This window comes from Gorilla gorilla, chromosome 20, assembly GCF_029281585.2.
Source record: "Gorilla gorilla gorilla isolate KB3781 chromosome 20, NHGRI_mGorGor1-v2.1_pri, whole genome shotgun sequence".
Classification (NCBI taxonomy): Eukaryota; Metazoa; Chordata; class Mammalia; order Primates; family Hominidae; genus Gorilla; species Gorilla gorilla.
In genome coordinates, this window is record NC_073244.2 from 48,315,513 (window position 1) to 48,340,626 (window position 25,114).

General features: G+C 39.8%; 1 protein-coding gene across 7 annotated transcripts in view; it reads right to left on the reverse strand.

Annotated features, from left to right (window-relative positions):
* Window positions 1-25,114, reverse strand: part of ZNF585A (zinc finger protein 585A) — a 67,298-nt gene that overhangs the window by 40,974 nt on the left and 1,210 nt on the right. For 3 of the 7 annotated variants that reach the window (XR_010131963.1, XR_010131962.1, XR_010131961.1), the window contains exons 2-5: window positions 23,293-23,508; window positions 9,764-9,890; window positions 9,400-9,492; window positions 4,365-7,137 (exon numbers count right to left, since the gene is read on the reverse strand). Coding sequence is in view for 3 of the 7 variants with exons in the window: in XM_031003981.3 (XP_030859841.1) it covers window positions 5,120-7,137; window positions 9,400-9,492; window positions 9,764-9,890; window positions 23,293-23,364 (2,310 nt within the window). In the remaining 4 variants the exon portion in view is untranslated. Of the gene's footprint in view, window positions 1-1,135; window positions 7,138-9,399; window positions 9,493-9,763; window positions 9,891-19,105; window positions 19,208-23,292; window positions 23,509-25,114 lie in introns of those variants that run through there. The other 4 variants (XM_031003981.3, XM_031003982.3, XR_010131964.1 and 1 more) reach the window with 3 other exon arrangements.

The following is a 25,114-nucleotide window of genomic DNA, read 5'->3' on the forward strand; positions in this document are numbered from 1 at the left end:
CCATGACAACCTTGGCTTTAAGCTGACTTTGGCCACGGGGTCAATATCTGCCACACTGCATCACATCCATTATCCAACAAGGTGCCTGAGCCCCAGAACCCTCAGCCGTGCCACATTCCTCTTGCTCCTGGGGTTGTATATTTTCCAGTGGCTGCTCCAGTGGAGGAGGTGGGGCAGGTGACACTGACAATGGGGTGCAGGATAGAAAGTGCTAGGGTAGATGCTGATGGGAGTGGCCCCCTGCCTATGGATCCCCCACTACTGCCCCTTTCCCCCTCTATGTGGCCTGCCACTGTGACCAGGAGGAGGCTAAGTTAGATCTTGTAAACAGTGTGGAATGTATGTAGGTAGGATACTCAGTTTGGTACTGCCCTGACATGGAGTTAGAGCTGGGTGTGCTGGACCATGGTGGGAGGAGGCATTAAATCTTGAATTAGAGGACCCGAACCCACCCCACCAACTTCCCCACACGTTACCAATCTGTGTGGGGCATCTGGTCAACCTCGATATTATTGCTATTATTCATTCATCCATTTAACAAGCTTGTACTGAGCATCTGCTTTGAGCTGGCACCGTGCTGGGTGCCTGGTATACAGCAGAAACAGGACAGACAAAGTCTGGGTCTCATGAGGCTGATGGTCCAGTGGGGAAGAGGGATGAGAAACCAAAAAAAGGAATATTGAATCAGGTCAGATAGTAATAGTATTTGCAATGCAAATATCATACAAAATAAGGGAGCAGCAAGTGAGCTCTACAGATGTGTTACTTCAATGGCAGGATAAGATGGGGATGGAGGCACTCCAAAGGTGGAAGAGGAAAGCAAGATGCACAGGCATTGGAGAAGCAGAGTACTCTCAGAACAGTCAGTGCAAAGGCCCAAAGCCAGAGAAAAGATCCTTGATGTTAAAACAGCCAGAATTGAGATGCCTGACAAATAAAAATGTTGACTAACTCCAACTGCAGACTCTCTGGACCCTATGGCCTCTTTTATTGTAGTTATATCTTTACACTACAAACATTAAATGCAACTACGTGAAAGTAGAAATAACCAAAATATTATGTGAAAGTTTGATATGTAAAATATTAAAATTAGGTAATCATATAAAATAAAACATATACTATAAAACAGGTACTATTATATAAAATACAAACTATTTTATTGTCATAAGGAATATACAGTAATAAATATTACAATATGCTATATAACATACTGTAGACAATTTTCTATAGTATGTAATGACAGGCACATATAAAATTAAAATATATAAATCTAGTTCTTATAAATCTTTTATCAAATGTAATTCAAGTTATCACATGGTAAAATACAACAGCACTTTTGAGATTCATCCATGTTGTAGTAAGTGTCAATAAATCATTTTTTTATGTCTGAGCAGCCCTCCATAGTATTGGTGTACACAATTTGTTTAATCACTCATCCACTGATGTACATTTGTGTTACTTCCTAATTTGGGCAATTATACCATTGCTGTGAACATCTGAGTATAGGTTTTCATGTAAACAGAATTTTTCTTTCATCTAGGGTAAATACCTAAGTGTGGAGTTGCTGAGTCATATGATAAATGTATGGTTAATAGTATAAGAAGCTGCCAAACTTTTGCGCATAGTGGACAGACCATTTTACAATCCTACAAGCAATGCATGAAAATTTCCATTGGTCTGTATTCTTGCCAATTTATGGCACATTTTCATTTTTAGCCATTCTAAAAGCCATTCTATAGTAGTATCTCATTGTGGTTTAATTTGCATTTTCCTGATAATTAAAGATGTTGAGCATCTTTTCATCACCTTATTTTCCATTTGTTTTTCATATAACCATATGGATGAATCTCAAACGCATCACATTAAATGAAAGCACTCCGACTCAAAAGGAGATATACATACACATACAAAACACACACACACACACACACACACACACACACACACACAAGGACTCCACTTATACAATATTATGGAAAAGGCAGAACTATAGAGACGGAAACAGACTGGTGATTGCCAAGGGCTGGGAGTGGGAAAAGGGAATAAAAAGGGATAAGAAAGAAATTAGGGAAGTGAGGGACCTGTTCTCTATCTTGATTGTGGTGTTGATTGCATGATTAGATACAACTGTCAAAACTCAGAACTCTACACTAAAAAGTGTGACTATTACTGAATGTAAATTATACCTCAATAAATATAACTTTAAAAATATTTCAGTTATGTCCACAGAAAAAGCCTGCACAGATATTTATAACAGCTTTCCTCATAATTGCCAAAACTTGGAAGCATCTGACAGTCCTTCAGTAGGTGAATAAATAAACATCCAGACAATGGAACATAATTTGGCTCTAAAAAGAAATGCATTATCAAGCCACGAAAAGACATGGAGGAAACTGAAATCCACATTACTAAGTGAAAGAAGTCAATTTGAAAATGCTACACACTGTATGACTTCAACTATATGATATAAAAGATCAAAGGTAAAACTATGGAGACAGAAAAAATGTTGCCAGGGTTAGAGGAGATGAAGGGATGACAGGCAGAACACAGAGGATTTTTAGGGCAGTGAAACTACTCTGTGTATAACAGTGGAAACATGCCATGATCCACTTGTTCCAACAAGCAGAAAGTACAAGACACATTCTATGGTGTTACACCAAGGATGAACCCTAACATAACCTATAGACTTGGGGTGATAATGAGCGTCAGTGGAGGTTCACCAACTGTAACAAATATACTACTCTGAGAGGAATGCTGATAATGTGGGAGGCTATGCATATGTGGATTAGGGGATACATGGGAAACCTCTGTAATTTCTACCCAATTTTGCTTTGAACCTAAAACTACTCTAAAAAATAAAGCCTTCCGTATATACGGGTATATGCATATACATATACATGTAAGTATTATAATATTGTTACAATAAATATATAAGAGAAATAATCAAAAGTCATTTACAATAAATTGTTTCCCTTCATGAGGCTTGGGCATACAGAGGATAGTCAGATGCTTATGTTGACTGATGACTAATATTAACAGGATGCTGTCATTGGGCCCTGCTGGCTTGGATCCCATCCATCATGTGACCCAAACAAAGTCACTTCATTCTCCCATAATCCCATTTTACAAGTGAGACAATTGAGGCCCAGAGGAGGTTTCTGGGCAGGCTGAGCGTCCCTAAGTGGATCAGTGTTGGCACCAGAATTTGAACCAACATAGACAGCTTTCACTGTTCTGCTCACACCACTACTCATGTAGTAGACAGGAAGCCCAGCTTGTGGTCTCCTGAGATCTCCAGATCATCCCTGGCCCACCCTGGGTCCATCATTCCATTGTGCCTTGGGGGGAACTCAGAGGAAAAGGTCTATGAGGCTGGGACCTCATCCTCATCACCATCTTCCAGGGATCATGACCATGCAAACATGGAGATGCAATCTTGGGGAAAGTACAGTAGCCAAGGGTGACTAAGGAACCTCATGAAGCAATGTGGGAAATTGGGAATCAGCAGACATTGGGTTAACGGGACAACGGGGAGCCAAGAGATACCATCAAAATTTAATGGAGGGGTCAGACACTGTGTTAGTGATTAATGGGCATCAACAGACATTGGGCTAGTTTTTTTTTTTTTTTAACTGGGGTCCTAGAAAGAAGGGGACAGAAGAGGCTCCAAAATACAGTTGGGAAATGTGGACATTATGGTTCATTGTAAGTCACCGCCATTGCCTGAGGGGAAGGAAGAAAGTTAACAGCATCCACCGTATTGAGGGCATTCCCACACACTGTGTTAGGGACAGTTAGATACTGCTAGGTGAGTAATGGGAGATAATTGTTCATCATTGTGAGGGAAAAATCAATAAGGGGGATCACAAGACATCCTGCTAGAGGTGTAATAAAAGTATCAGGAGATAGAAACCATTGTATTGCAGGGGGCACACCACTGTCCCCTATTCTGAGGGTTGTAATAAGTGGTCATCACGCAGAATGGAGAGTGAACCTTACTAGACATTGTCACAAGTGGGAAGAGGTAACAGACATCATGCTGGAGTGAGGTGATTGTAAAAGAGGTAATAAGGAGATCTCCAGAAACTGTTTCCTGGAATTGATGAAGTGTGCCACACATAAGAGTAAGGTAAAACATGAAAAATGGCCAGGCGTCATGGCCCTTTCCAGCCCTAAACATATGGTTGTGTTGGTTTTCATATAAGTTATTAATCTGTTACATGAAAGTCACATCCTTAAGGAAGCCAGATGCTAAGCTTCAAGTCAGTGACGAGTAAGAAAAAAAAAAAAAGGCAACTGAGTTGGAAGAACTATGACAGCAGAAGGGAGATTTAAGTTGTCCCAGATGACCAGAAAATTCTTACCTCGGAAGCTTTCTTGAAGGTGATGGGAGTTCACAAGACACAGTGCTGGGGGTCAAAACACAAAGTGCTGAGGGCCTGTGAGGCTGAGAGACAGTCATGGTAGATAATGAGGGGGTGCAAGTCTTGGTGCTAGATGACAGTGGGGACTCAACATACATTCTGAGGTTTACATCTGTATACATAAAGGTTTTTTCTTTTTTTTTTGTAGCATCTCTTTCTTGATAGAAATACTGAATGAGGGTTGGATATGACCAACTGTGGTAGATTCGAGCGAGAAAGAAAAACACCCAGGAGTCTGTTACACAATGTGTTCCACAACGAACAACTCACATAACTTAGGATTCATCACTATCAAAATAACTACGTATTATGTTGTTTTATCATTCAAACTGTTGGCACTATACCTAATCCACAGTAAACAGGATTATCATTCCCATAATATGATCTTTCTTATGAAGAATTTGGTAACAGTATTCCATTGTAGTTTTCGTGAGAAGGCTTTTCCTATTCACCAAATTGACTCGGTTCCTTGTCAGTATGAATAATGACCCAAGGTTTACTGGGGATGGTGACAATGTAGGAAGGGTCCCTCGCCTCATTCAGTGCCTTCTCAGAGGCCCTCTCCAGAACAGCCATGTGTGACATTCTGATGTGGTCATTTCTATTTACAATAATATACATATTTTTCTGCTGCATGCATGCAACAGTGTACAATCAGACCCAACCCTCAGTGGGGTTTTCTCACACTGTTTCTCTCAAGCGTGGCTGCTCTGATGGACACTGAACACTGATTTCTGAACGAAGCCTTTCCCACAGATGCCACACTTGTAGGGTTTGTCTCCAGTGTGTGTTGTCTGATGTTTATTCAAATTTGACCTGTCAGTAAAGGCCTTCCCACACTCAGCACACACGTAAGGCTTCTCTCCAGTGTGAATTCGTTGATGCACTTGGAGCTGTGATTTTTTAGTGAAAGACTTCCCACAGTCACTGCACTCATACGGTTTCTCTCCAGTATGAATTCTGTGATGTGTAATCAACTCTGACTTCTGTCGAAAGGTCTTCCCACATTCAGAACAAATGTAGGGCTTTTCTCCGGTATGAGTTTTCTGGTGCTTACTGAGATTTGACCTGCCACTAAAGGCCTTCCCGCACTCGGCACACACATAGGGTTTCTCTCCTGTGTGAATTGGCTGATGCACCAGGAGCTGAGACTTGGAGGTAAAGGACTTCCCACAGTCACTGCATTCATAAGGCTTCTCTCCGGTATGAATTCTTTGATGAGTAATAAAGTTTGACTTGCGGATGAAAGCTCTTCCACACTCAGTGCATACATAGGGTTTCTCTCCTGTATGAATTTTCTGATGAACAATGAGTATTGATTTCTGGTTGAAGGCTTTCCCACATTCATGGCATTCATACTGTCTCTCTCCAGTGTGAATTTTCTGATGTATATTGAGGTGTGACTTCTGAGTGAAGGCTTTTCCACAAGTATTGCATTCATAAGGCTTCTCCCCAGTATGGATTCTCTGATGTGTAATCAAGTCTGACCTCTGGGTGAAGGCCTTTCCACATTTGGAACATATATAAGATTTCTCTCCTGTATGAGTTTTCTGATGTGTAATGAGATTTGACCGGTTGGTGAATGCCTTCCCACATTTATTGCACATATAGGGCTTTTCTCCTGTGTGAATTCGTTTATGAACATGGAGTTGTGACTTGGAAGTAAACAATTTCCCACAGTGACCGCATTTATAAGGTTTCTCTCCAGTATGAATTATTTGATGTGCAATCAAGTGTGCCTTCTGAATGAAGGCCAGTCCACATTTCATGCATATATATGATTTTTCTCCTGTATGAATTCTCTGATGCACTGTGAGTGCTGACTTCTGAGTGAAGGCTTTTCCACACTCACTGCATTCATAAGGTTTCTCTCCAGTGTGAATTCTCTGATGAATAATCAACTCTGACCTGTAGGTAAAGGCCTTCCCACACTCAGTACATATGGAAGATTTCTCTCTACTTTGAACTTTCTTATGTGTAATGAGGTTGGAATTATTGCTGAAGACCTTCCCATATTCGGTACATATATAGGGCTTCACTCTTGTGTGAACACGTTGATGTACCTGAAGTTGTGACTTGGAAATGAAGGATTTGCCACAGTTACTGCACTCATATGGTTTTTCTCCAGTATGAATTCTTCGGTGTGCAATCAAATGGGTCTTCTGGATGAAGGCCTGTCCGCACTCAATACAGATGTAGGATCTCTCGCCTGTATGGATTTTCTGATGCATCTTGAGTGTGGACTTTTGTGTGAATGCTTTGCCACAGTCAGTGCATTCATGGTGTCTCTCTCCAGTATGAATTTTCTCATGTATACTGAGATCTGAGTTATAAGAGAAGCCTTTCCCACATTGGCTGCATTCATAGAGTTTCTCTCCGGTATGAATTCTCTGATGCCTGAAGAGGGATGACACTTGAAAAAAGGATTTTCCACATTCATTGCATTTAAAGGGTTTCTCTCTCATATGGGTTTTCTGGTGTATAATAAATTCTGGCTTCTGTACAAAAGCTTTCCCACATTCAATGCATACATAGAGCTTTTCTCCTGCAAGAACTTTCAGGTGTACTTTGAGCTGTGACTTCTGGGTGAATATCTTTTCAAATTCGGCGCATTCATAAGCTTTCTCCCCAGGATACATTTTTCGAGGTTGAGAGGATACTTGTTTATAACTGAGGATTTTTCTACATTGATTATGGTCCCATAATTTCTCTCCTGTTGGAATACACTCATGGTTACTATAGGAAGACATTTTATCATTTGGTAATCTTTTTAACATTCTTTGAAGGATTATTTTTATTATGACTGTATAAACCTAAATTATGCTTTAAACCATTTCCAAATGAGGCATATTGATGGGGTCTTTTGGGAGGAGAAATGATGTTTGGGTTCACATGAATTATTTTTCTACTATCCTTATAGTCGTATTGCCTCTTTGTTGTCAATATTTTCTTGATGAAAGCAACATCATTTTGATATTTATTTTCTCTGCTGATAGCTCTCTATTTGTCACCAATCTGTCACAATTATTCTAGAATAAAATAGAATCTCACATCACTTTCATCATGACCTTTTCTTTCAATTTGGAAAGAAACCTCTTCAGAGATTCCGTGCTATAAGGTCTGGAACCTAAACTCCTCTGCTCAAATGAGAAACAGGTGATTTTAGTTCAAAGAACAGCTAGCAGAGGCTAGGGGGTATGGTACAAATGACTCATCCAGGCTGAACACAGAGAAACTGGTGACGGTGAGTAACGTGAAGAGGAAGGCAGTAACAGTGTTGATAGGAAATGTTCTGGAAAACAATTCAGCAGTTAGAGGAAATAAACTAAATGAACAGATAACATCATGGACAGATGTGGAAAAAGTAAGGCAAAAAACACTATATATACCACAGCATCATTCATATAAACTAATGATCCAAACTCTTAATTCACTTACAACATGCATGAAATCAAAAATGTTTCCATCATATAAAACAGTAGCTTATGACAGGCAGAAAAATGGGTGTGGGGGAAAGAGAAAAAGGAATAAATCAAAAAATAAATAGGAGAGAATCCTGACCCAGACTCATGATGATAGTGTGTCTTAAACTGAAGACTATGATTAAACTCAAACCTCATCAGGTAAACTATAAAAATAAAGCAATCAAAAACAACAACAACAAAAACAAACCCTGGTCAATGTGGAATCACTCAAGCAACATCAAGAAAAAAGGTCAGGAAGGGTGATTAATTATGTTAAACACAGCAGAAAGATAATCCCAAAGATTAAGTAACAGTGACCCCCAAGTCATCAGTTTATCCAGGCATGAAGGACTGGGAAGAAGTAAGAAATTTCATGGCCACTCCTCTGCAGAAAACAAAAAGAGAGGGTGATTGGACAGAAAGCTCTGAGGCATCTCACAGTAAAAAAAAAAAAAGAAAGAAAGAAAAAAAGAAAAAAGAAAAGAAATAAAAGTGACTAGCAGGAGTGGGAGTGGGTGACACAGAGTAACTTTGAAAGAAAGCAGATCCGTGAATGTCTGAAGGTTAAAGAAAGACTCTAGGACTATGGGGAATGTAGGGGAAAAGAAGAATGTTAGAGAAAATGAGCATAACCAAGAAAGAAAGATCTTTTTTTTTTTTTTTTTGAAACGGAGTCTCGCTCTGTCGCCCAGGCTGGAGTGCAGTGGCGCGATCTTGGCTCACTGCAAGCTCTGCCTCCCGGGTTCATGCCATTCTCCTGCCTCAGCCTCCCGAGTAGCTGGGACTACAGGCATCCGCCACGGCACCCGGCTAATTTTTTGTATTTTTAGGAGAGACGGGGTTTCACCGTGGTCTCGATCTCCTGACCTCATGATCTGCCCTCCTCGGCCTCCCAAAGTGCTGGGCTTACAGGCGTGAGCCACCGCGCCCGGCCAAGAAAGATCTTTAATGAGCGAGACTGGCACATGATTCAGAATCCACGAAGCCAAAGAAGAACACAGAAGTGACAAAGGTCGGCCAGGCGCTGTAGCTCATGCCTGTAATCCCAGCACTTTGGGAGGCCTAGACGGGTGGATCACTTGAGGTCAGGTGTTAGAGACCAGCCTGGCCAACATGGTGAAACCCTGCCTCTACTAAAAGTACAAAGATTAGCTGGGCATGGTGGCTGGCAAACACCTGTAATCCAAGTTACTTGGATGGCTGAGGCACGAGAATTGCTTGAACCCAGGAGGCGGGGGTTGTAGTGAGCTGGGATCATGCCACTGCACTCCAGCCTGGGCAACACAGCCCAGGATGCGACCCAGGCTGTGACAAAAAATAAATGACAAAGGTCATCCAGGGAGAATGCATTTAGTGATCTGAGAGGCCAAGGGGGCATCAAGCAATACAAAAACATTCAGAACTTTCCAGAAAAAGCATCTTAATAGTATTCCAAGGGTGTTGGTGTTTCTCAAGACAGCTGAGATTTCCTCCCATCTCCCATCTAATGGATTCACACTCGCTTCACTCACCTGGGCAGCTCTGACGTGGCCTCTCACCCTGCAGTGCCCATGGTTCCTTTCCTTGCTCCAACATGACCACCTCTGCTTCAGGAACTTGATATCCTGTTCATGGGAAATGATAAAGGTCTGGGTCCAGCTAATTGTGTTTCAGGGCCCAACCAATAATCTCTTATTCTTTGATGAGGAATTTTTCTTCAGAAAAGTAACCATAACTTTTCAGGGTAATATTCTGAGTGCCCTAAACAAATAAAGAATCCTAGACAAATCAAGAACAAAATCATCACCTATTTAAGATGCGGACAGCATTCATCAACTGAGAATGAAAACACTCTCAGTGAGGCCTCCTTTCAGATACCAAGGTGACTGTGCTTACCTACTGAGAGCAGGTGGCTGTAGGTCTCCAGCATCACATCCCGGTACAGGTTTCTCTGAGAAGGGTCCAGGTGCCGCCATTCCTCTCTGCTGAAATCGATAGCCACATCCCTGAAGGACACTGATCCCTGTAAGGGCAAATTCCTGTTAAATGTGCACAGTCAGCTTAGACGGTTGGAGAGACTATATTTAGGAATATGGAATACAGGTCTTGTTGTTTTAAATTTACATTCTCTTTTTAAAAACTCACTCCCATTTCTCTAATACTTTATTATGAAAATTTTCAAACATACCGACAATTTAAAATAATTGTGCAGTAAGAAATGTATACCTACCACCTAGGATCAATCATTAACACTTTACTTGCTTTATCATACATCTAAGCCATTCTTTTATCTATCCATCTTGCTTCTTTGTACATTTCAAAGTAAGTTGCAGATGACACCACACTTCTTCCTAATACTTCTTTTTTTTTTCCTTTTGAAACAGAGTCTCGCTCTGTTGTCCAGGCTGGAGTACAATGGTATGATCTTGGCTCACTGCAACCTCCGCCTCCCAGGTTCAAGAGATTCTCCTACCTCAGCCTCCCGAGTAGCTGGGATTACAGGAATGCACCACCCTGCCCGGCTAATTTTTGTATTTATAGTAGACACGGGGTTTTGCCGTGTTGGCCAGGCTGGTCTTGAACTGCTGACCTCAGGCGATCCACCCGCTTCGGCCTCCCAAAGTGCTGGGATTATGCGTGAGCCACTGCGCCTGGCCTCTCTTAATACTTCAAAATGCAAATCATGAACTAGGGTGTAAAACGTATCAACCTTTTGTAAGTAACATTTACATACAATTAAATGCACCAATCTTTAATTTACCATTTAAAGTTTTGACAACTGTGTACACCTGTATAATCCAGAAATTTCTAAGAAACATTTTATATATGTGCATATTAAATATTTAGTTTTACATATTTTGTGGAACACAGAAATCCCATCAAGAATTTCTGCTATTTGTTCTGTACTATAGTCAGTCAATTACTCATTTTTCAAAACTGGCAATTGAAATAAGCTGTGTTTTAGTTTCCTAGCAACTGGATGAATGACTTGCGATATACTTTCTGATCAATTTAGGACGAGCCCTTATGCTAGCCCTGGGAACACAGAAATAATTATGTGTCCAATCTTCTAGCAACTTAAAAGACTTGGAAAATAAATTAGACTGAAGTTTTTTAAAAAAGAAGACATAACAAATTCATTAAGGTGTTGAAAAGTAGATGCCTTATGTGGAACACACTGAGGGCCCAAAGGAACAGAAAGTACATTTTACATGAGGGAGTAAGTTGACATTCCGTAGAGTTGAGGAATTTAACTTGGAAGATACAAAGTGTAACCCAGAATATGGGGTGAGGGGGACAATGCCCAGAAAAGACAAGAATATAAGGTGTAGAGATAGAAAAACACACCATGAGTTTAGGGAGCAGCAAACAGGTTTATACAAATGGAGAGAAGTCTGTCTGATGTGTCAGAAAAGCAGTATAGGAAAAACAGTTTGGTCAAAGTATGGAATTTTTACTTTCAGTAATGGTAATTAAGGTAATCAGATTTATATGTAAATTTTTTTTAAGTTCTGTATTACAGGATAACCAAACAGCTGGTGAGGAAAAGTTCTTTTTTTTTGTTTTTAGACGAAAGTCTCACTCTGTCGCCCAGGCTAGAGTGCAGTGGTGCGATCTCGGCTCACGGCAACCTCCACCTCCTGGATTCAAGCCATTCTCTGCCTCAGACTCCCGAGTAGCTGGGATTACAGGCGCACGCCACCACACCAGGCTACTTTTTGTATTTTTAATAGAGACAGGGTTTCACCATGCTGGCCAGGATGGTCTCGATCTCCTGACCTCACGATCTACCTGCCTCGGCCTCCCAACGTGCTGGGATTAATGGCATGAGCTACTTTACCTGGTTGGAAAAGTTTTTTATAGAATGATTCTAGCTAATAAATAAAGAAGTTAGGATAAAATTAAAATAGCACCATGTATAACTACTAATGAAATAACAGATTTAGACAATAATCATTAATGGCTGTTGGAATGTTTCAGTTGAAAGGCTGAAGGGAAGCGTACAATGGATAGATCAGCTAGTAACATCAGCATCCACAAACCAGCTCTCATGTGCCTGCTGACATGGCATAGTAATTAATTTCATTACACTACTTATGAAGTATTCTTGCCAAAAAATAAAATTCAAACCCCTATCTCATCAAGTCTCCAGATGTAACAAGCCACTCACAGGAGTGGGAAGGAGAGTGAAACATACTGAACAATATGAAGACCAAGACATCAGCTAAATTCAGAAGGTAGCAAATGGCCCACTTCTTCAAAAAATTAATTACAAGAGAATGGACATGGAAGGGAATATTTTCTTTATTAATAGAGACTTAAGAGCCATACTAACCAAATGCAACTTGTGGACTTTCACTAATTAAAATGAACCATCTTAAAAAAATATTTATGACAATTTAGAGAAATGCAAATGGTGGGTATTAGATGATATCAAGGAATTACTGTTATTTTGTTGTGTGACATTAGCTTACTGGTTATGCTAAACACAAAGGAAAAAGGGAATTCATATCTCTCTGAGATACATATCAAGGTATTTTTAGACAAAACATGGTGTTTGAGATTTGCTTTAAAATAATCTAGCTGCTGAATGGGAGGTGGTTTCAGATAAAGTAAGAATGGCAGAATGGGCCGGGTGTGGTGGCTCACACCCGTAATCCCGGCACTTTGGGAGGCCGAGGCAAGTGGATTGCTTGAGGTTGGGGGTTTGAGACCAGCCTGGCCAACATGGAGAAATCTCATCTCTACCAAAAAATACAAAAATTAGCTGGGTGTGGTGGCACACACCTATAATCCCCAGCTACCCAGGAAGCTGAGGCACGAGAATCACTTGAACCCAGGAGGTGGAGATTACAGTGAGCTGAGGTCGTGCCACTGCACTCCAGCCGAGGCAACAGAGTGAGACTCCATCTCAAAAAAAAAAAAAGGCAGAATGTTGATGACGACTGAAACTGGGTGACAGGGACAATCGGTGAAAGGGATCTTTATACTATTATCTTTACTTTTGCATATATTTAAATTTTTTCATAATAAAATGCTTTTTGAAAACAAAATACATGATCCTCCAAATTAAAAAATCTAACTTGGAATTGCACAATGAAAGGAATGCCTATTACCACATGGAGCTGTATACATTTAAAGAAAGCATACTAGGGACTTGAATACCCCTCCCTCACCTTAGCAATTTATCAAAATACTAGACAGGACATCATCAAGGTTATAGAAAAGGCAGCTGCAACAAACAACAGCAGAATGCACATTCTTTTCAAGCACCCATAGAAAAGTGAGCATGATAACCATACCCTAGGCTGTGAAACAAACCTCAACAAGTTTACAAGAATTACAACAATACAAAGTATGTTCCACAAGGGAATCAAACAAAAATTAATAACAGAAACAAAACAGACAAAATCTCCAAGCAAATTAAAAAATAACAAACAAAAACAACCTAAAAAACCCACAAAATATTTGAAAATTAACAGCACTCTTCTTTAATGACCCACAGGTCAAACGAGATATCGCCAAAATAATATTTAAAATACATAGAGTTCTATGTATAGACAGTAAAAATACAACCTATCAAAATCTGTGGGATGCAGGTAAAGCAAGGCTGAGAGGGAAATTTATAGTACTAAAGGATTACATTAGAAAAGGGAAAAAGCTACAAATCAATAATGTAAGCTTCTACCTCAAAAAACTAGAAAAAGAGGCCAGACATGGTGGCTCACTCCTGTAATCCCAACACTTTGGGAGGCCGAAGTGGGAGGACGGCTTGAGCCCAGGAGTTCGAGACCAGCCTGGGAAACAGGGCAAAACCCCATCTCCATCAATAATACAAAAATTAGCCAGGTGTGGTAGTGTGCGCTTCCCAAATAGTGGTCCCAGCTATTTGGGAGGCTGAGGCAGGAGAATCACTTGAGCCTGGGAGGGCAGAGGATGCAGTGAGCTGAGATGGCACCACTGCACTCCAGCCTGGGCAACAGAGCCAGACCCTGTCTCAAAAATAAATAAATAAATAAATAAATAACTAGAAAAAGAAGAGCAAAAGAACTCAAAAGCAAGCAGAAGGAACTAAATAATAAAAAGTAGAAATCAACAAAACTGAAAACAAAAGATAGAGAGAAAAATCACTGTAACACAATCCAGTTATTAGAGAACAAAATAATAAAACTGATAAATTCACTGGTCTATTAGTCAACCAGACTGGCAAAGATAAAAAGACACCAATATTAGGAATAAAACAGTAAATATCATTATAGATGCAGCAGCCATTTAAAATACAATGAGAAAAATAAACATTCCAAGCTAATAAATTCAATAACTTAGAAAAAAATAAGCCAATTCCTCAAACATCACAAACTACCAAAACTCAAACCTTTGAAAATGTATAAGATAAACCATCTTATGACCATTAAATTAATTTAAATTAATAATTTAAAAGCTCCTGAAAAAGAAACCTCTAGGCCAGATAGTTCTACCAGATAATTCTTTTTTTTTTCTTCTTTTTAATTTTTTTTTTGAGACACGATCTTGCTCTGTCATCCAGACTGAAGAGCAGTGGCGTGATCATTGGTCACTGCAGCCTCGAACTCCTGGGCTCAAGCGATCCTCCTGCCTCAGCCTCCTGAGTAGCTGCCACTACAGACACATATCACCATACCCAGCTTTTACCAAAGAATTCTATCGAACTTACAAAGAAGAATGTATCATTTTTACATAATCTCTTCCAGAAAATAAAAGAGGAGAAACACTTCCAAACTAATATTTTTAAGCCCAGTATTACTCCAATGTCAAAATCAGACAAACACAGTAACAAAAAAAAAAAAAACTATAGGCCAATATCTCTCATGAATTTAAATGCAAACATTCCCAACAAAATGTCAGCAAACTGAATTCAAGAATCACTAAAAAGAATCACATACCACAATAAACTGGAATTTATGGGGGAACTCTTTGTACTATATTTTCTAACTCCTTATGAATCTATAATAATTTCAAAATAAAAAACTGAAATATATATATTACTTAAGAAAGATTATTTTCAAAACATACATAACATTTGGGAATGGACAAGACTGGAAGATCAGAGACTCATTGCACAATTGATGAGAGAGAATATAAATTGTAGTTGAGCCTGAACAACACAGGTTTGAACTACGCAAGTCCACAGTTACATGAATTTTTTTCAATAAAAGTTACATATAGTGTGCATGCCTCTCCTGCCTCCCCTTCCACCTTCTCCTCCTCTTCTGCCTCTGCCACCCGAGCCAGCAAAACCAAACTCTCCTTTTCCTCCTACTCCTCAGTCCGCTCAGATGTGAAGATGACAAAGATAAAAACCTTTACGATGATCCACTTTCACTTAATGAATATTGAATACAAATATCTTCCTTTTGATTTTCTTAATAACATTTTTTTCTCTAGCTTACTTTATTCTAAGAAAAAAAAAGTCATGTATGAGCAGGTCTCTGAATTCAGGAGAGTGCACGAGCACACAGGAAGAAATTGGAGACAGAAATGTATTAAAGATACTTGTGATCATTAATATCTGAAAGTATGATTCTTTTTTTTTGTTTGTTTTTGAGATGGAGTTTCACTCTGTTACCCAGGCTGCAGTGCAGTGGTGCAATCTCGGCTCCCTGCAACCCCTGCCTCCCAGGTTCAAGCGATTCTCCTGCCTCAGCTTCCCAAGTAGCTGGGACTACAGGCGCCGGCCAACACGCCTGGCTAGTTTTTCTATTTTTAGTTGAGATGGGGTTTCACCATGTTGGCAAGGCTGGTCTTGAACTCCTGACCTCGGGTCATCTGCCCATCTGGGCCTCCCAAAGTGATGGGATTACCGGCGTGAGCCACCACGCCCAGCCTAAAAGTATGATTCTTAAAAGCTACTTTTTAAATTTATTCATTTAATTGTGTTCGGAGATTACAATTTGTTTCTTTGTGATGTGTGTTGATTCTGTTTATGAGGCTTACAATATCTTCATTTCTCAAAAGGAAGGCTTATACACTGTTGGTGGGAGTGTAAATTAGTTCAGGCCTTATGGAAGACAGTGTGGCGATTCCTCAAAGACCTAAAGACAGAAATACCATTTGACCCAGCAATCCTGTTACTGGGTATATACCCAAAGGAATATAAATCATTGTATTATAAAGACACATACCCACATATGTTCTCTGCAGCAGTATTCACAATAGCAAAGACATGGAATCAATCTAAATGCCCATCAGTGATAAACTGGATAAAGAAAATGTGGTGTCTATATATACACCATGGAATACTATGCAGCCATAAAAGAGAATGAGATCATGTCTTTTGCAGGAACATGGATGGAGCTGGAGGTGATAATCCTTAGCAAACTAATGCAGGAACAGAAACCAAATACCACATGTTCTAACTTGTAAGTGGGAGCTAAATGATGAGAACACATGGACACAAAGAGGGGAACAACACACACTGGGGCCTTTTGGAAAGTGGAGGGTGAAAGGAGGGAAAGAATCAGAAAAAATAACTAATGGGTACTAGGCTTAATACCCGGGTGATGAAAGTCTATACAATAAACCCCCGTGACACAAGTTAACCTACATAACAAACCTGCCCTTGTACCTATAAGCTTAAACCAAAAAAAAAGTTCCCTATATACCTGAAATGAATACGCATGCTCTAGTTTTCTCTTCATCACACACTTGCATATTCATGCCCTACACACTGAACCCCCAGCCCCCAAAACTAATGTCATCAAAAAATTTAATGGGGAATCAAGACAATGTCATGTTAGGCTGGAATGGAGTTTTGACACCTCACCAAATGATCTTATACAAACAGTTTGTCAGGAAGAAATCTCCTCATTCAAAGACAATAAACATCTCTTGATGTACGAAGATGCTATGAGTAAAAGGATGAAAAAAAAAGAGAGGAGATTAAGAGGAATACACTAGAAATAAACTGACATACAACAGAAGAAATCATATCCTCCATGAATTCAAGGAATTCACTAAAACAATTAACTACTTATGGAAAAACAGACAGATTAAGAATATAGTGATATAAATTTCTGAAAAACAAATTAACAGAACTCAGTAAAAAAGTAAAAAAAAAAAAAAAAGAAAAGCAACACAAAAATAAGTCTCCCTGAAAAAAATGAGAAGACCCTGCAAAAACACAAAAGGTGGCAAAGAGCAGATTAAGACAAGTGAGCAACATGAGACGGAAATAAAGATTTTTTTAAAAGAAAATAAGAGAAGTTTAATAAAAACATCCAATGAACAAAAGAATCCTTGAAGTGGCAGGGTAGAACTGTTATCATTATTCACAGTACAAATTTAATAAATACTGTCTTTAAAGAGTAGATTCGAATATTTAGTTCAAGAGGTTAACATTATAAAGATGACACACACACACACACACAAAAAGGATCCAAACATTCCAAATTACATGGAAGACACACAGAAACAAAGCACAAATATAGAGTATATAGTGAAAGATTTATAAAATAGCCACATCAGAAGCATAACATAAAATGCATCTTTCCACAAAAAAAAAAAAAAAAGCACAAGAACTCCAAAGGATGACATTAAAAAGATGATCAAAGGCATATCTGGAGTTGCCAACAGAAAAGAAATAAGAGCCTCCTCCTTAATATTAGATAGGGCTGAATTGCAGGGGAAAAAATATTAAACAAGGACACAATGTGAAATGAGTTTCGGATGCTGTATTTACTATCAGTGCACCAAACTACATAACATCAAAATTTATAAACAAAAACTATAGGAAAAAGGCCGGGCGCGGTGGCTCATGCCTATAATCCCAGCACTTTGGGAGGCTGAGGCGGGTGGATCACGAGGTCAGGAGATCGAGACCATCCTGGCTAGCACGGTGAAACCCTGTCTCTACCAAAAATACAAAAAATTAGCAGGGCGTGGTGGTGGGCGCCTGTAGTCCCAGCTACTCGGGAGGCTGAGGCAGGAGTATGGCGTGAACCCAGGAGGCGGAGCTTACAGTGAGCCGAGATTGCACCACTGCACTCCAGCCTGGGCAACACAGCAAGACTCTGTCTCAAATTTAAAAAAAAAAGAACTATAGGAAAATATAGATAGAAATACATTTGTGGTGGGAAACTTTAATAATATCTCTCAGCTCCTTGAGACAAAGTAGAAAAAAATGAGTAATACTATAAAAACCTCATAGCTATATATCTTATTGATCAAATTTTTTTCTTTTCAAGTGCCTATACAACAATCCCAAAACAAAACAAAAAACAAAGAAATACCTGTAATAATCTCTCGAAAAGTAAATTTCTCCAATGCTGCAATCCTAATCTTATTGAAGTTTTTTGCTTTTGTTTTCAAGACAGGGTCTCACTGTCACCTAGGCTGGATGTAGCGGCAATGTCGTGGCTCACTGCAGCCTTGACAGGCTCAAGCCATCCTCCAATCTCAGCCTCCCAAGTAGCTGGGATCACAGGCGCCCCACCACCACACTCAGTTAATTTTGGTTTTTGTTGTAGAGACAGGGTCTCACTATGTTGTGCAGGCTGGTCTCCAACTCATGGGCTCAAGCAATCCTCCCGCCTCAGTCTCCCAAAGTGCTGGAATTACAAGTGTGAGCCACCACACATGGCCAAAAGTAAAGTTAAAAAATGAAAATCTTAAAACCTAGAAATAAAATGTGGTAAATGGTAATTAAAGATTTGGTGGGGTAGTTAATGTTCTAGAAATTCATCCTTTTCAGCCGGGTGCGGTGGCTCATGCCTGTAATCCCAACACTTTGGGAGGCTGAGGCGGGTGGATCACGAGGTCAAAGTCGAGACCATCTTGGCCAACATGGTGAAACCCCGTGTCTACTAAAAAAATACAAAATAATTAGCTGGGCGTGGTGGCGCACGCCTGTAGTCCCAGCTACTCGCTGGGCTGAGGCAGGAGAATTTCTTGAACCCGGGAGGCGGAGGTTGCAGAGAGCCAAGATCACATCACTATACTCTAGCCTGACTACAGAGCAAGACTGTCTCAAAAAAAAAAAAAAAAGAAATTCATCCTTTTCATTTAGATTTTTTTATTCATTTGCATAAATTATTTTTCTAAATTATTTTTAGTACAGTTTTGCTATATACCAGAGCTTCTGATATATATACACCATTTTTATTGTTTTTGAGATATTTTACAATTTTAGTTTTGACTTTGGCTTTGGAGTGGGTTGCTGAGAAAATAGCAGTTGTTTCACTAATCCCAGTAAAAACCTACTAGGCTATTGTTTTCTTCTACTCTTCAATGCAGTTAGTTAACATATTTGACTTCTGAATCTATCTTCATAATTTCCAGTTCTTTCAGGCATCAAGGTTAACACTGTAAACAAAATAAAACAAAAACCAAAAGCAAGGTTGAGAATAATTTTAAATATTATTCTTTACCCAAAACTTCAGCATAATGACCAACTATAAAAATGCATGACTTTTCCATTATTTTTTACTGTGTTGGAAATGCTGAATCAACATTTTAATTTCTTCAAGGACTTTGAACCATTTAAATTCTTACCAATTATATCTATTTTTTGTAAACTTTTATCCTTTTATTTATACTTTCATATTTTTGGCATGATTTTATATAATATTTATTCATGATTGTTTGAATCTTAGGTATGGAACTAACTGTTTCCCCTGTTTTGTTACATTCTTTTGTCTTTTTTTCAGTCTTGCTCTGTCGCCCAGGCTGGAATGCAGTGGTATGATCTCGGCTCACTGCAACCTCCGCCTCCCAGGTTCAAGAGATTCTCCTGCCTCAGCCTCCCAAGTACCTGGGATTACAGACCTGCACTGTGGCACCCTGCCAATTTTTGTATTTTTAGTAGAGATGGGGTTTCGCCATGTTGGCTAGACTGGTCTTGAACTCTTGGCCTCAAGTGAACCACCCACCTCAGCCTCCCAAAGTGCTGGGATTACAGGTGTGAGCCACCATGCTGCTCAGTCTTTTTTTTTTTTTTTTGAGATGGAGTCTCGCTCTCGCTCTGTCCCCCAGGCTCGAGTGCAGTGGCACAATCTCGGCTCACTACAACCTCTGCCTCCTGGGTTCAAGCAATTCTCCTGCCTCAGCCTCCCGAGTAACTGGGACTACAGGTGTGCACCACCACACCCGGCTAATTTTTGTAGTAGAAACGGAGTTCCACCATGTTGGCCAGGATGGTCTTGGTCTCCTGACCTCGTGATCCACCCACCTTGGCCTCCCAAAGTGCTGGGATTACAGGTGTGAGTCACCATGCCCGGCCACACAGTCTTTGATTATGTAGATATTTACTCCATTTTTTGATTGTCAACACATAGAAGCAACTTGTGTTTCTGTCAAACTCATACCTTAGGTCTTTTATTTTTTTTTAAACGTCCAGAATTCCAAAAAGAAGCAATTAAATCTATAGTTTTTCCCCTCTACCCACAGGTTAGCTTTAGCACATAAACTTACTTTATTTATTTATGAGACAGGTTCTCACTGTGTCACGCAGACTGGAGTACAGTGGCATGATCTTAGCTCACTGCAACCTCTACTTCCCAGGCTCAAGTGATCCTCCCACCTCAGCCTCCTAAGTAGCTGGGACTACAGTCCTGCACCACCACACCTGGCTAATTTTTCTATTTTTTGTAGAGACGGGGTTTCACCATGCTGCCCAGGCTGGTCTCGAACTCCTAAGCTCAAGCAATCCACCCACTTCAGCCTCCCAAAGTGCTGGGATTATAGGCATGAGCCACTACACCCAGCCTACCACACAAACTTTAAAATGCACAACTTTATCCAAATGTTTTGTTTTGTTTTGTTTTGTTTTTGACACGGAGTCTCACTCTGTCGCCTGGGCTGAAGTGCAGTGGCACAATCTTGGCTCACTGCAACCTCTGCCTCCCAGGTTCAAGCAATTATCCTGCCTCAGCCTCCCGAGTAGCTGGGATTACAGGTGCCCGCCACATACCCAGCTAATTTTTTTTATTTTTAGTAGAGACGGAGTTTCACCATGTTGGCCAGGCTGGTCTCGAACTCCTGACCTCATGATTCGCCCACATTGGCCTCCCAAAGTGGTGGGATTACAGGCACTGGGCCTGGCCCCAAATGCTTTTTAATTGTGGTAAAAATACACATAACATAAAAGTTGCCATTTTAATATTTTTAAGTGACCAGTTTAGTGGCATGAAGTACATTCACATTGTTGTGTAAGAGCCTTTTACTTTTTATTTTTATTTTATTTTATTTTATTTTATTTTATTTTTGAGATGGAGTCTCGCCCTGTCGCCCAGCCTGGAGTACAATGGCACGATCTCGGCTCACTACAACCTCCGCCTCCCAGGTTCAAGTGATTCTCAGCCTCAGCCTCCCAAGTAGCTGGGATTACTGATGCGTGGCACCACGCCCGGCTAATTTTCTGTATCTTCAGTAGAGATGAGTTTCACCATGTTAGCCAGGCTGGTCTCCAACTCCTGACCTTGTGATCCACCCTCCTTGGCTTCCCAAAGTGCTGGGGTTACAGGCGTGAGCCACCGCCCCAGGCCTTACTTTTTATTTCTAATTTAATGCTCTTAGAAAACAGAATCAGTATGATGGCAAAGGTTTCTATTCTTTGTCTGCCTTGAGAGTAGTGTACTAAAATGGCCAATGGTATATTTAATGATTTCTGTTCATTTTTACTTAATATAGTTCAAAAATACATTATTAGTTAAACAAATGTTGATAACTTTTATAATTATTTGTATATTCTTCCTTTTATAAGTATGAACCATCCTCTTCATCCCTTTAAGTGATTTTCACCTTAAATTCCTTTTGACCTGTTCCTAAATTGCATCCCTAGCTTTCTTTTGGTTCATTCCTTTATTTTTAAATGAGGATAAAAGCAGCCCCTGACTGCTGAGAGTTAGCCTGGTACTATCAGTTAAACCTCAGTTTTGCTAGAAGCTAGCCTGGCAGGGGCCAGCTAACTCATGGTGTTCTCCATGGCGCTACACAAAAATAATCTCTTGGAACACCAACAGCAAACAAGACCAATCTCTGACCACCATGGTGGAAGACAAAACCAAGACCACTCTGTCATTATACTTGAGCACAGACAAAAATCAGAATCTTCTTCAAACCATAAAAATCTCCTTACTCTGCATAAGGAAAGTGACTGCCAATTATACCTTTACCAATTATAGCTTTTGCTTCAATCTACCCTTCATATCTTCTAGGTAAAAATGATTAAGATACCCAATCATAAAATTTCCCAATAGGAACAGAAGTACAGGTTCAGTGAAATTCAGCTAGAAGATTCTTATTACCTGTGACTAAAACCAGAAATGAAATTCTACTACAAATTACACATGCAACAGAAAGGAAAGACATGAGAAGAATGCCTACTGCTACATAGTTCATAATATGAGCTGTATTTTACCAAACAAATATTTAAAAAGCAATGTGTGAAAATTTAGTCTACTATGGCACCTTTTGTGAAATAGAAAGAAAAAAATGTGTAGTTGTTTTTACTTGTTTATAGAACTAAGCAATCAAAGAAAAAGAATAAAATTGGTCCTGTATGTTGAGAAACACGGGGGTAAGTGGGGAACGGAGGTGGGTGAACCACAGATCCATGTTTCCCCTGAATTTGTTTCCTATAACACTTTTCAGGGTGTGTTGCCTTTAAATGTATTTCTAATTGTTTTTAATTTTTATTTTTTACTATTATTCCCATTTTACCAATATTATTTTTGAACGAAGTGTATATATTCCCTATTCAGAAAACTAAACTTTCCTAATACACTATCACAATATCTCCAGAGGCATAAGAAATAAAATTATACCCATGAAATAAGAACAAGATGCTAATCAAAAAGAATATTTAGAAAATAAATTACAGTTGTTAAAAATTAAAACGTTGAATTAAAATGTTGATAGTGGTAACGAGAAACTCAAAAGAAAGGCTGGAAGGCAAATGTGACAAAGCTTCCTGAAAAAGAGAGCAGCAAAGAAATAGAAAACAGTAGAGGGAAAAAAATGGAGAACCAATATCCGAAAAACAGAAAGGTAAAAAAAAAAGAAAGAAAGAAAGAAAATATTTGTGTTTGAGGAGGCAGTTTAGGAAGAAACAGAGAAATACTTTGAAAATCCCATGGAAAAGTGACTTCTAACCAGGAAAATCTATCCACAGCCCAAAGATCAATGTAGTGTGATGACAAAATAAACAACAGTTTTTCTTAACAGTCCACCTCTCCACTGTCACACAGATGGCCTCCAGAGACGGAGACATTACCCACGTGTTGCTCATTCTCAACAGGAAGATCAAGATTTGTTTCAGGAGCAGCAGGTCTAGAGTCCAGCTGCTTCCTGTGGCCCAGCTGCCTCCCTCAGTCATGAGGTTCTAGTGACAGACCAGAGATATCTAGTCCTGGATTGAATTCCCGCCTCCTGGGACTCCTCCTTCTCACCTCATAGGAGCTGCCATGATCCTCTGGAGCCAGGGCTGAGGATTTCTGAGGTGAGGTCCAATTAGCTGGCATGGCCACATTGGGTCTCAACCCTTTTTCTCTAGGGTGTCTGAAGCTTGGCAGTCATCTGTGAACTCAAGCAGAACTGCTCTGAAGAGATGGGCTGGAGTCTGGAGGAAGATCTGGCCCAGGGGCTCCCCAGAGACACCTAGAAACCTGGAAAGACAATGTTCCCATAGTCAGTCATTTCACATTCACCACATAAGCACTTCCTGGATATATCAAGGTGCAGGTTCCTGAGCTAGAATCCAAAGCAGTGGTTCTCAAATGGGTATGCATTCAAGTTACCTGGAGGACCTGTTAAATGAAACACAGTTAAAAATTCTCAGCCTACTCCACAGTTTCCGATTCAGTAGGTCTAAAGTAGAATCCAAAAAGTTTCATTTCTAACTGGTGCCCAGGAAACGCTGATGCTGTCAGTACAGGGACCACACTTTGAGAACCAGCGCTGAGGAGAACATAAAATTTAACAAAATCTGTGATAGGTATTAGTTACGGTGAAATATGGGAAAAGTCATGATAGATGGAGTAACGTTACTGCAGATTTGAACTGCAGCTCTGCCACTTTTCACCTATGAGAACAGAAGTTTCTTCACTGTTTTTTGAGAGGGAGTCTCGCTCTGTCGCCAGGCTGGAGTGCAGTGGTGCGATCTCGGCTCACTGCAAGCTCCACCTCCCAGGTTCAAGCAATTCTCCTGCCTCAGCCTCCCAAGTAGCTGGGATTACAGGCATGCGCCACCACGTCCAGCTAATTTTTGGTAAAGATGAGGTTTCACCATGTTGGCCAGGATGGTCTCGATCTCCTGACCTCATGATCTGCTCGCCTCGGCCTCCCAAAGTGCTGGGATTACAGGCGTGAGCCACTGCGCCCGGCCGTTTCTTCACTTTTAATTTCAGAAATGAGGATGAAAATGCTTATCTCAAAGTTACAAAAATTAAATGAGATAATACTTGTAAAGTGCTCAACACCTCCCTGGCACACAAAAATCATACAATACATATCAGCGATTATCATGCGTTATCAGATATTAAACCAATATAAAAACAATGTAATAAAAACAAGTAAAACAATAAATATACCAGACAATATTGATCTATATATGTGATAAAAGTGGTATTCAAATGAGTGTGCATAAGACATTCATTGCATAAATGGCAGTGATATAACTGGCTGGCCACCTGGAAAAAAACAAAGTAGATCTCCATCACACACTATTCAGTAGGCAAATGCCAGCAGGACTGATCACTTAATTATGTGTATTTGTTAAATCCCAAAGACTATTAAAATAAATTTTAGAAGTATATATGTGTATAACACTGTGGTGGGCTGGGAGGGATCTTATTACACGTGAGGGGAAACACAGACCCTATAGCAGAAAAATCAGATACTTTCGATTAGATGATATTTCCTAATTTTATGTTAAAATATACCACAAAAAAAGTAGGACAAAAGATATGAAAATTCACAGAAAAGGAAACAAATAGCAATTAACCAAAAAGATGCCAACTTTAGTAACTGGAAAATGCATCGGAGCAATTAGATATAATTTTCCCTCAAAATTTTAAAAACTTTTAAAATGCAACAATATCCACTGCTGGAAAAGCATTTGGGAAAATGAGTTATTTTATAAATTGTTGGTATAAGCTTGAATTGTTATATTTTGAGCTACTTAGTCATATCTATAACATATTAAAAATGCACATAGGCCGGGCGCGGTGGCTCAGGCCTGTAATCCCAGCACTCTCGGAGGCCGAGGCAGGT